Genomic DNA, 13,284 nt, shown 5'->3' with positions numbered 1-13,284 from the left:
AAGTATAAAATTGCAAAATAAAATGCAAATTAATATTTTTAAGCAATATCTATTATTTTGCATATAATATCGATGTAATTTGAGATCGATCGTCTTAAAATTATATATCTTCGAGCATTCTTATTTAAAATTTTTCTTCTAATAAAGTTTAAAAAAATTCTCCAACAGGAAATTCATTAGGGGAGTTAAGTTACCGCGAATAATAAATTCAAAAGTGAAAAGGAAAAAAAAGAACATTAATCTTCTTGAACTGGACTTACGCGTTCTCTTCTTCGTCCGTTTCCATTCCATTAATATTACACGTTGTTCCTTTAAGCGTGGACGAACATTGGATGTTTTTCATTCTACCTGACAAATTTCTTAACACGAGTCACGATCGTGTTTTTTACGATATGAAACAACCGATTATCAATTACATGAGTATAAATTACAAATTCGTTTTCTTCTTTTTTAAAGAATAAAATTTCATAATCCAAAAAAAAAAAAAAAAATTAATTTCGAATAAAATCATGTAGCGCGATTCAACGAATGATCACGATTGTCCAGCCCACGCTACGTTATCAAGCAGCCAAGTTTCTATTTAAACGATATTAGCAATGATATTAGCAGCAATAACGATGCAACGTGCGGGATACCACGGTTGAATTTTACGAGGCGTTTATCAAACGCCGACAAAACCATCCACTCCATTACTTCCAAACAATCTAGCCGGCGATAAAACGAACGTTTTCGGCCGAAATTCTGAAACTACGAAAATCCGTGGTATTAAAATGAGATAGTTCACCGGAATAAAACGCAATTTGACGTTACGTGCGGATTCTTCACGCTTGAGGATTTCCCACCCGATTAAATTCCCGCAAATCTGTTAAATTTTCGAACGACGATGCACATATTATCGAACACAATTTTCCCACGTTTTCATTTAACGTGTTATCCGCGACAGAGGGAAATCAAAAAAATTTGTTTGCACTCGCTTCTTCAAAAAGCTTCGTCGCTATCGTTATCGATACGTACAAATCTCCTTCGTTCCTTTTTTTTTTTTTTTTTTTTTATAAAATAACGTCGAATCAATCGAATCGTTATATCACCACTTTCTTTACCATCGTTTAAACACAAATGTAAAATATCGTAATAACGAGGATCATTGAGTTATAATTTTATTGATTAAAAAGGCTTTTCATTCGTTCATCACGATTGCGTATATTTAAAAAGGAAACGATACACAAACGTCGTTTAATAAACTTTTATCACCGTGAAATACCTTTACTTTTCCCATTCTCTCCGATTCTACCCTCTTCCTATTTCAATACAATTCCAATTTCTGCAAGCTCGAGAACCCGAGACCAATTCTAATTTTTATCTTTTTTTTCCTTTCCTTTCCACGAACACGCGATTAAACCGGTCCAAATGTTCCGCATTCGAATTTTCTCTCACTCCCCTCTCCCCTCCGTAACCGGCGATAATGACAGATGGCGAGCCGTAAATCGTTCGGATATCGATTTCTTAAACTTGGCCGCTGTGAAACGTTTCGAGAGGATGATCAGTCGTTCGGGATATCCACGATTTCGAAACGATGGGCGAACAATGGCCGATGCTCTTTCGGTGGGGGATCGTCACTGCGCGATCCCGGACAATAAACGTGACAAACGTAAATTACCCGTTGAGAGGGGAACCGATCTGAATGGGGAACAAAGTGAACAATACGCGCGATATGTCGTCCGGATCGGGTCAATATCCGGTAAAAGGCGAGTCATTTCGAACTGGTGCTAAGTTTATGGTCGGAAAAAAAAAAAAAAAGGGAAAAAAAGGAGGGAAAAAGAGAGATCGAAAGCGGTTGAAAGCCGCGATCAATTTTATCGATCTGTCTTTCACGAAAGTAAAAGATGATGGATGTTCATGAGACGATAATTATCGGTATCGGTTGGGTTTGCGGATCGAAGATGGAAAATGTATTTATTTTGATGATGATATATAGATATTTTTATTTGGGAATCGAATAAAATTGTTTTGTTAAAAATGTCGTATCATCATATTTGTCATTGTGTTTTTCAAGTTTACTCAGTTTGATTTTTGTTTCCTGTTCTGTTCTAGAGGGGAAAAAAAAAGAGAGGCGTGGTAGGTAAATAAAAATCTATTAGAATGTATGCGTTACATAGATCTCTGTTAACAAAAACTTCTATATATAGGAAAAATTGAAGCGAGCTATTTCATGATATACGGTATATATATTTGACGAATACAATCTTTTTCGAAGATACACTTTTTTCAATACTCAATACCAGATATATTTACACAAGTTCAAAAACAACGTTTGCAAAAATATTTGCGTATCACATTCGTATCTTTATATAATATCTCCATTTTTTTTTTTTCTTTAGCCCCAAATTCTTATAAATTTTAAAATCTTTCTTTAAAAAAATTATAAATCTCTATCCCGAACCTAAAATTTTCCTCGACGAGAAAATTTACATCAGAAAGATGTAAAATAATCATTGCTTCTTTCTAGATACTTGAAAAATTTCAAATGGATTTCAAAATTTTCATATTTCATGGTGGAAATTATGACCAATCGGGCCTTCGTAAAAGTCGTTATAACAAGTGAAATATTCAAGGCTCGGTGCATAGAAGCGAGATTGCACGGACGAGAGAGATGGAAAATAATTGTTCGAGTTCCAGGCCAATTCCAAATATTAGGTCATGCGTCAGAGAGGCTAGAGGATCGTAAATTACAAACGGACTACAATTTTGGGGAATGTAGACCGGGCACAGGTAAAAAAGAACCGGTGTGCTCCTTCCTCTTGTTCGCGATATAAATATTTACGGAACGGCATGCTCTGTCTTTGCAGTGTAAACGAACGATTCATTCGCTTTTTCGTTTGCTCTCTTTGTACCCATTCGATGGAAATAAACTGGTCGAAGTATGGTGTAGCGCGAAACGAAACGTTCGATCCGTGTTTTTCGTGAATTTGTTCCAGGTGAAATCGTTCAAAAATTGACATATGTCCTCTCCGTTTAAGAAGAATATCGAAGGTATTTAAGCATATTGATAAATATATTTTGATTAAATTTGATTATACGTGAATATTGAGGACGGTGTTTAAATCGGTAATTAACCAAAAATTATTATTATTTAAATCATTCGTTTAAAAATTTTGGAATAATTAACAAAATTGAATTTAAATTAATCGCGATATTTGTTCAGGTTAGAAATTTACTTTATTTTAGACTACGATGAAATGCATAAACTGTATTTCATTCAAATCTAAGGATACATCCATCCGTTCGAAAGACAGCAATTATAACTTCGTTATAATCCTGGTCGTTAATTCGAAGCAGATTTTCTCCTCGGACATTTTAAAAAAGAAGAAAAAAAGCAGTTTGAAGCAGTTGCTTTGGAATTAAACGGCACTTTGTATGATTTTCAGAGAGCACGTTCCGAGTGACATTGCAGAAAAGCAGCCGAGGACTTGGCTTAAGCGTTTCCGGCGGTGGGACTGCCGGCCCTGTTAGGGTAAAAAGACTGTTTCCTCAACAACCTGCAGCCTTATCCAACAAACTTCAACCTGGCGATATACTTTTGGCTGCCAATGGGATTCCTTTAACCGGTCTCACCAACTACGTAAGCAAATCACCATATATACAGCGTTAACGAATTTCTCTACTTTTTTTTGAATTTTTCCTAAATCAATTAAATTAAAAAAAGTTGTCGAACAATGGCGTGGTGTCGAAACTCATATTCGTCCTTATATCGTGCATTCCATTTCGAATCGAATTATTAAATTGTCGAACACAAGTTCGTGCATAAGATTTCGAGGTTAATAATTAATGGGTTATCTCACGCGTCCGAGGGCCGCAATATTAAACTGATATCGCATCTCGGGGGAGCAACTGCGCGTAAGATAGGCAACTCGATCTTTACTCCGGACGTAGCTGCATTATGCTAATCAAATGCAAATCTCGTAAGAGCTACGAGAAGACAAACCCGTGGCTCCCATCTAAAGCTATAGTAATCGCTATTTTGTCGCAGCCAGCTCATCGCGTTAAGCGGTGAGAATAAGTGGGATGGGCCGTGCCACGTGCAAAGCTCATCATATTCTATACGCTACTAAAAAACAGAGAATTCTTAGGTATTATATTGTATGTTTGAATGTATCACGTTTCTAGGAAACGTGAGGCGTTTAAAAAAAGATGGTATTAAAATTACGTAATTTTCATCTTTTCGTCTAAAAGTAAAAAAAAGAGAGAGAAATTAAGAAAAGAAATTGTTGTTGAAAGATTATTATTAAATTTTGATAATTTATTATCGTAGCGAAGTTATATAAATATAAATATCTTTTTCATGTTGTGGTTATGAATCTGGGCGGAGATAGGAGAAAATTGTTAATTTTATCTGCAACTTGTTGCAGGAGGCCCTCGAAGTTCTACGAACGACGCCCAGCACTGTCGAGTTAGTGGTGTCCCGACTTCCGGGTGATATGAGCGTCACACCACCGGGTGCACCACCGCCACCCCCAGCAAGGCGTGAACCACCACCACCATTGCGAATACTCAATCCTCTGCCACCCCTTCAAATCGAACCCTGCGGCGTAAGTAACTTTTATCAGGAAATCCTAGATAGCCGAATTTCCTGCACCAGTGAATCATGCACCACAATTTTCCACTCCTTTTAAAACGAGAGATTGAAATCGATGCGCGATATCTTATATCGTTAAAATATCACCGCCGTTATTATTATCAAACGAGAATAATAACAACATAATTCAATTTATTCTCCCTTTTGCAAGATTCTCCCTCTTTCTTCTCGTGCCTCTTTCCAATGTTTCAAACGTATTCGACGATTAGCGAAAAATTCTCTGTTCATTCCTGTCATCCATGTCGTACAAAATGAACAAAACGAATATGCTATCTGTTACTAGAAACTTCCCCTCTCTCCCTAAGAGGAATACGAAATTCGATCAAAGTTCGTTTACAATTTAGATTTCGAGGTATTTCCGAGGGGTATACACGGTTTTCCGATGCATTTATAATAAATCCCTCGTGTTCCTACATCGAACACACGAACGAATATGAATCGGACGAAAAATCGTATTACGAAGCAATTTATATATAACTTTTTTTCTCGTTACACGTATTTAATCATAATAATGTAAAATATACCATTTTTCCTTTAATTTCCCAAATCCAAATTTAATAATTTTCCATTTCAACCAAGCACGCGCAAAAATATGCACGCGTCCAATTGTATTTTAAACGCGCAATTTTAATTTCGTTTCTTTTCCAAATATTGGAAAATAAGGAAATCCTTGTCGGGAAAGTTTCAACAAAATTCTCATTTCCGAATTTCCATACCTTGCTCTTTCATTTCCGCACGAGGGAAGCGCTAATCCCGAACGATTCGCCACAGAAGGGGGGATTAAACGAACTAAACTCTCTTTCGTTAAACCCTCTCCCTGCCAGGAATTCGACATAGAAATGACAAAGGTCGGTGGCAGTCTGGGTTTCACTCTGAGGAAGGCGGATAGCAGCGCGCTTGGCCATTACGTGAGGGCGTTGGTGCGCGAGCCGGCGTTGAGCGACGGACGAATCCGGCCCGGGGACAAGATAGTGGCCGTGGACGGTGCACCGTTGTCGCCCATGAGCCACGAAGAGGCTGTCCAATTGCTGCGACAATGTGGCCCGACCGTGAGATTACGACTGTACAGGGATCTCGCGCAAACCCCTGTCTCCGCTCTTTCACCGACCGAGCCCGATCACCCACTCCGTCCACCACGTACCAGTTTGAGGTATACACTTAACTTACTTGAACCTTCGTTGGGAGGAGGAAATTTGTCTCGTCAATTCGATTCTTGCCTCGCTCTTTCTTCGAACAATTTCGAAGAATTTTCGACAAATTGATTTTTCGAAATTCTTGATAAATTCTTTCTACTCGCTGAATCTTCATCTCGTTAAAATTGTTGATAAATAAGATTGGTGAACGATTTGCAGACAAGAGGCCGTAGACATGCTGTGCGATCTGGCGGTTCGAAAATTGTCACCGGGTACATCGAGCGGGTCTAGTTGCAAACAATCGTCCGGAACATCTTGCAACTCTCCGAGAAGGCTACGTCGTCTCGCTACGCGCACTCCTACTGCCGATCATGATCAAGGTAATACGTTATTTTTGGAGGAAAGGATGGGACGAACGAAATTATTGTTAACGAAAATTCTTATCATCAATTAAAATATTCGAGTTTTTTAATCGTCTCTCATACTTTGTTTCCTTTCGTTGAACGAAGATTATTATTAAAACTCTTTTTCAAGTATCGAATGGTGCACGTCTCTCCGGGGCAAAAATTCATCGTAAAATAATCTCAATCCGGTAAAACTAAAAGCCATGTCAAAGCTCGTCCCGCTTCGAATAAACGAAAGCTAAATATACCTTGTGCAAAGGCGGTGTTCATCAGCATAAAAAAAAAAAAAGGAAAAAAATAGAGAAAAGAGAGGTCGGTCCATCTGATCGACTCCATCCAATAACTGAAAAAACATGGTCTAAGAGAGACGATATCCATCGTTGCAGAAACTGTGGAGAAGCATCCGAGCGTGCACACGACATCGACGGCCAGCCAGGCGGAGACATCCGATTCCGACCAGTGCTCGATCAGGACTCAGATAACGAATTCCCAGCCAAATACACCTGGAACTGACATAATCGATCCGCCACCCCTGTACGACGTCTGCGACTCGAGCGATTCCTCCAAGACACCGGCACGGCCGAGCTTCCTCGACTTGTCCGCGCCCCAGGGGAAGCCTCACTTTCAGTTCTGCAACCTGGACTCCGATCTCGATTATCCCGGTGTCGGTGACGCGATCATCATCGAGGACGAGCTACGCACCAGCACCGCGTCGGACGGCGATTACGAGAGGATCGAGCCCTCGTCCGTGTTGTCCAGCAACGAGCACGACAACGATCTACCCTCGGAGCCGGCCTCGATGCCGCCGCTCCTCTCCTCGACGAGCAGCTCGAGCAACGCCGCGTTCAGTTACAAGAATCCCGCTTATCAAAGCGCCAATCCAGCCTGCGGCGCCGGCATAGACGCAGCCGTGACGAAAAACAAGGCCACCCACTCGAGCGACCAGGACATACCAGGTTCATCGATATTTCACTACTTCGGCGAATTTCTAGTGGCTTCACTTTTAGTGGCGCGAACGTTGATGCCTTGAATCCTGACCACTCAGGGGACCCGTGGTCATAGGGGATTATTGAAATTGCGGAGACAGAGTCTGTATGGGGAATTGCTTCGATGCAAGAGGAATAATGCGCAAGGCGAAATTTCGGTCGGGATACGAGGCATTATCGTGGTGGTATTTTGTTTTTTCGGGAGGAGGGGGGTTTAATTTCGTTAGAGTTGGCTGGAAGAAAAGTTGTTACGCTTCGGTTTGTTAAGGGGAATTTGTTTCGGGTTAAAAGGATTAGGGTTAGAATTGATTCGATTTGGAATGGGGAGTCAGTGATATTGATTTCTGGGATATTGGATTGATTTTCGTTCGAAATGTACGTTAAGTTTAAATTAAGACGAGATTGGCGAGGGATGAATATTTTCTGATGAGAGCAAGTAGTCTTTCTTCATAATCTTCAAATTAATATAATAGTCCATTTAAATTTTTGGGTAATTTTTCTCTACAAACAAATTATTACGCGAACAAAATTTATCCTGTAGTTTTAGTTTTTTAATACAGATGAATGAATTGATACATTTAACTAGCTAGTTAAATGAAAAATTGTCTGTTATTTAAATATCGATATAAATTTTTTAATAGGTATAACTCGCGCACGTATTAATTTTTTCTTATTATATTTTTAATTATACTTCTACGAATTTATTCCGAAACATTCACCAAATAACGATAACTTGATTAAATTTAATATTTAAGAATATCGAATTTGATAAGAATGAAGAAGAAAGTAAATCACGCTACTTTAAACGAAAAAAAAAAAAAAATATATCAACGTGAAACGAGTAACATTTCGTTATCTTATCTTTTTGTAGCGTGCGAACGTGTATATCTTGTTACCATTATGCATATCGAGTTGTCACCTTGATTTTGCGCACAACAGTCAGTTAAGTTTCTTGTACACGACCAGTTCATTAAATAATATATAATACCTTTATTCGATCTCAAAATATATCGCAATAAAATAAATCTTATTATCTAATCTTTTTTATCGTATATAAAAATAATCAATAACTCTTAATACATACGTTATAATTCTACTCGTGATAAAAACTGGCGTGAAATTATATCGTATATTATAATTAACGTAAAAACTATACGTCTCTGTTATATAATTTGTCTTTATTTATTTGTATTGTGAATTGTTGCCGCGAATATATTTACATATTTTTTTCATATATTATTTTTCACAATTGTCGAGATAAAAATTCTGTAAAAAAAATAGATAAATAGAATAACGATCGATTAATTTCATATTCATAACTAAAATAATTAAATAATAGTTTGCGCAATCATAACCGATACTGAAAATGAACTGCCTGATACAAACTTTATATCATACATTGTGATTTAATTTTATGTACCGCACAGGGAAAATCTTAGGAGTAGAAGATCCGGGTGGTAGCAAGGGTTTGTTGAAGTGGAAAGGCGTGATGTTCGCCCCAGATGATGGAATAGATAAAACTAAAAATGGAGAGGAGAAGACCGGGAAAGACACCACAGATTCAGCTGCCCTTAATAAAAATCTTGAACAAGGAATCGAGGTGAGATTTTCGTTTAACGAATTATAGTTTAATTCCTAATTCCAATCATTTGAATATCATTTGAAAAGCAATTGTTGGATAAATAAGGAATTCAAGAAAAATAATTAAATAAAATACGAATGATAAAAACGCTTTGATTTGAGAATGTTATTATTAATAGAAAAAAAATTAAAATTACTATTACTCTTTAATGTGTAAAGAAAAGATTGAAGAATTTGTGAAATTTTTCAAATGATAAACATTCGAATTAATAAATTTCTATTTGTAACAAAAGTTGGAAAAACTTAATAAATTATTATTATAAAAGGTGTTCATGGTAGAGCTGACACGTGGTTGGAATAGTCGATTGGGATTCAGCTTACAACCCGAAGGAAACCGTACAGTTATATCGGTGGTACATCCTGATAGTGTTGCAGCTAAGGATGGAAGACTAAAACAAGGAGATGTGCTTATGATGGTAATTCCATTCCTAATTGTCATTTCTTTTCCTATTTTAATTTTTCTTCTTTCAAATGTAAGAATACGCACACATAGAGATCATAGAGTGTCTTGTTCTTATTACTTTTTATGAAATATTTTTATAAAATGTAATTTCGAAATTATTTCAATTAAATTAGAATAAAAAAAAAAGAAAATAACATGGTTAAAAATTTTTAAATAAAAAACTGTTCTTAAAATATTCTTAAAATATCATTATTTATTATTTTTGTTTCAGGTAAATGATGAAAGTGTTGAGCACATGACGACAGCTGATATAATAGATCTGTTACGAAAAATAAGAGGTTCAATAGGTATTACAGTGATGAGACGAAGCAAACGAGAAAACGTAACGTGACGTTAATCAGGTTAATTGAAGAACTTGATTATTGAACAAAAATGAAAAAAAAAAACTTTCACGTCCATCACGATATCATGTTTCTTCAAAACTAACATCCAATTTACGAACGAAATGTTACGATATAGGTCAATTCTTCGTTCTTCGTTTTCAATATGAATTTTATTAGCTTATTAAAAGACAATTTATGCGTTAACTATTTATAAATGGAATCGATATGTTGATCGAGTGCAATATACATATATAAATGTTGCTGCTGTGAATACAATTGTAAATATAATATACGAGAATCGAAGCCTTAGACATGATTACTTTTTCAAAAAGAATGCAATTCATGCGATTAGCGCATAATTAATCAATGTAATTGCATTCGTTATAACACTCCATCTAATACTTAAATTTAATTATTGTATATTTCAAAAATTACATTATTGATGTAGATAAGATAAAAATATCCAATGCGGTTTATTGAAACGAGCTTTTTTAGAGTTCGTTTGAAGTAAAGTAATAAGACTGCTTTAAAAAATAGAAAATGGCGAAGGTATATATGAATGATAGTTGTTTGCCATATAGATATTTATTCAATAAATGCGGAAATATGATGCTCTTTATTTTTACGTAATTTCTTAAAAATTATAAATCTCATATTTGAGTATACATAGATATATTATCGGTTGTAAAAACATTAATATTTTTATAAATTTTCCCTCTGAGCAAACCTCTCTATCTTTTAGAGGATTTGAAACCATAAAACATTCAATGTATAATTGTAAAAAGTTTATATTATATCTAACTTGTATGAATATCTCAAAGATACTATTTACAAATATTTTAAATTTTAATCAAAGGTATTTTAATATCATGAAGAATATCTATGTTGAAATTTGATTGTAGAAATTAGACTGAATTAAATTTATAATGAGAAATTCTTGTTGCTATCAATTTCCTAGGCAAAATAAATATATGTTTTTAAAATTCGTTAGGGGAAAGCCTTTAAATATAAATTTTTAAATGAGTAAAATTGAAATTCGAAAGTCTTGTGATTTAAAAATTTAGTATGATAATTAAAATTTCACTGAAAAGATTAAAATGCACGGTTTCGAATCCTACATCCATTAAAAGTTAACAAATTCGTCAACACGACATAAATTGCTTCTTGACAATCCAACGATTGTCCGCTGTAATTGAATGAAAACTTTCTTGAATTTCAAGAAAAGTGTTTACAATGTGATTCATCGTGATAATCTTTTTGAAAAAAAAAAAAAAAAAAAAAAAAACAATAAATGTGTTAATAAAATAAAATTCTATAAATAAGTATTCCAATTAATAACAAAATATTCCTTTAATTGTATATAAAATTTCTTCAATCAATGTCTACATATTTACATATAATGTCTAATAAAACAAAAGTGATTAAAATTTTTCAAAATTTTAATGAAAGCAATAAAACAAAAAAAAATAATAAATCGAATTTGATAATCAAAGAATTAATCAAAAAAACATAGAAAATATAATACCATATAGGAAAATTAATAAAAAAAATTCTTTATCACATCACTGCACTATGTAAATAACTGTAACATAATTTTATTTTATTATTATATTTTTAAAATTAGAAGACAAGATATAATTCGAATACTTCGAACATATCGTTGCAGATTATATTACATACTGCACGTATTTGCGAAGTGTAATGTGAAATATGCTTGCAATCACAAATATGCTCATAAAATTAATATATCACATTTTCTTTCGAATAACATGTTCTTGATAATTTTTGTAAATATAACATTTTAAATGTTGTGTAATATAAATAAAAATGATGTATTGTTTGAAAGAAAGTGTGATAATTATTATGCAAAATCTTTTATTGCAATAATATTGTTAACTAATATTTCTCGAAACAAAATTATTCGTGTATTATCTATAAGAAAACGATAAAGAAAAATTGTATGAAATAAAATCATAATCGTATTATATTAAAGTCCTGTGTCATAGAAATGACTTAAGGCTATTTGAATTTTAGCGTCATTCTTTAGAATGTTCACATGTAGTAAAATATTTTCGCTTTGCGCGGAAAAAAGACACATAAACTACCTAGATTAATTATAAATCTTTACTTTCTATAATTTCATAATTTTAAATAATCAAAAACCTTTTATCTATACGCTATTTTTTCTTAATTATAAATAATGTTTATTAAATATTGTTTGATACTAAATTATTGAACAATGAAAATAATAGCACGAATTTAAAATTATCAGTTCTTAAAAAGAGCGTAATTCATTAGGAATAAATTTATAAATATTACATTAGATTCTAATTTAATTTTACTTTTTAAATCGATCTTTATGTTTCAATTTCAATTTCAAAAAACTGATTTATTATTAAATGAAAAAAAAATGAAAATAGGTTATATTCAAATATTTTAGATATTTATAATAGATATTTCAAATTTTGAAATTTAAAATATTACTTTTATGTCTTTTTTTTTTTTTTTTTTTTTAATATTCTTTAAAATTATCATGGATCTCTATACACAGGAAAAATTGCTTAATATATTTAGGAGTACAATAAACGTTGAGTAACTACCTCGCGTGATGCCATACTATGCAACAGTGGTTCTCAAACTTTTTATGCGTAACCATTCAAATAAAAAATAAAAAGTAATTATATAAATCAATCAATTATTCAATAGTTAATAGAATAAAATATTACAAAAAATTCTAACAATTTTTTATCAAAAAAATAGTAAAACAAGAAACATATTTTTAACAATAAATTTATTTTTGAAATGTAAACATTAAAAAGATTATAAAACAGAATAAATTATTTATATAAAAAAAAGATATAATATATAATCATTTAAAATGGAAATAAAACAATATACGATATAACAATTTAATCAAAATAATAATTTAATTGTTAGAAAAACGTAATATTAAATAATAAAGAAATTTTTTTCAGATACATTTATAAAAATGAAATTTATGGTTATATAAATTTTTAGAATATATTGGTTTCGCAAAGAAAAAAAGTTTCAGAAACATTGTCACTAAATATTTAACATCAAAAAATTATTAGCGCAACTCAATTAGAAAAAAATCATTAAAGATTTTATTCCTATTAATATATGTTCCGCTTATATTTATTCAAAAATAATATACGAGAATATGATAAATCATTATAATTATAATAGTATATTTAAAAAAGAATAAAGTATATTTAAAAAAAAATAAAATGTTTTTCATAAATGTGATAGTCCATTAAAATGTTAGAAGCTTTTAAAGTTCTATATTAGAAAAAAAATATTAGAAAATATAATTAGAAAAAATAAAATGTATATAAAATTAAGTATATAAATGATACCAAAGTGTATAAAAAACAATATATAGAATAAAGACACATATTTTATGCCTAAATAATGTCAAAGACAACTATTTTAGTGTTAAGTAAATCAAGCTTCTTATATTATTATTATTATCAATATGAAGCTTATATTATTGTTAATATCTACATGAAGGTGAAATGTAAAATTTTGTGTTTGTCATCATTTTACCATTGTTGATCTTTTTCAGATCAAAACATTACAATAAAATTTGGTGTCTTTGATAAACAGTTTTGTATTTTTTTCTTCTTTATAATAAATATATTTTATTAATATATTTTATTAGAAGGAGAAGGAGAATAAAA

The 13,284-nt window shown here is 32.6% G+C and overlaps 1 protein-coding gene across 2 annotated transcripts in view; it reads left to right on the top strand.

The window, feature by feature from the left end:
- LOC100872459 (uncharacterized) overlaps nucleotides 1–10,902 on the top strand; it is a 147,582-nt gene extending 136,680 nt beyond the window's left edge. For both annotated transcript variants that reach the window (XM_086903938.1, XM_086903939.1), the window contains 8 exons: nucleotides 3,426–3,619; nucleotides 4,407–4,586; nucleotides 5,458–5,783; nucleotides 5,986–6,146; nucleotides 6,557–7,126; nucleotides 8,584–8,756; nucleotides 9,064–9,213; nucleotides 9,472–10,902. In XM_086903938.1, coding sequence (XP_086760064.1) covers nucleotides 3,426–3,619; nucleotides 4,407–4,586; nucleotides 5,458–5,783; nucleotides 5,986–6,146; nucleotides 6,557–7,126; nucleotides 8,584–8,756; nucleotides 9,064–9,213; nucleotides 9,472–9,591 — 1,874 coding nt within the window. In that variant the 3' untranslated portion in view covers nucleotides 9,592–10,902. The remainder of the gene's footprint in view (nucleotides 1–3,425; nucleotides 3,620–4,406; nucleotides 4,587–5,457; nucleotides 5,784–5,985; nucleotides 6,147–6,556; nucleotides 7,127–8,583; nucleotides 8,757–9,063; nucleotides 9,214–9,471) is intronic.
- Nucleotides 10,903–13,284: the final 2,382 nt, after the last annotated feature.

Source organism: Apis florea, unplaced genomic scaffold, assembly GCF_048593485.1.
Source record: "Apis florea isolate Af1SG1 unplaced genomic scaffold, ASM4859348v1 contig_2293_pilon, whole genome shotgun sequence".
Taxonomy (NCBI): Eukaryota; Metazoa; Arthropoda; class Insecta; order Hymenoptera; family Apidae; genus Apis; species Apis florea.
This window is presented reverse-complemented; position numbering and strand designations above follow the sequence as displayed.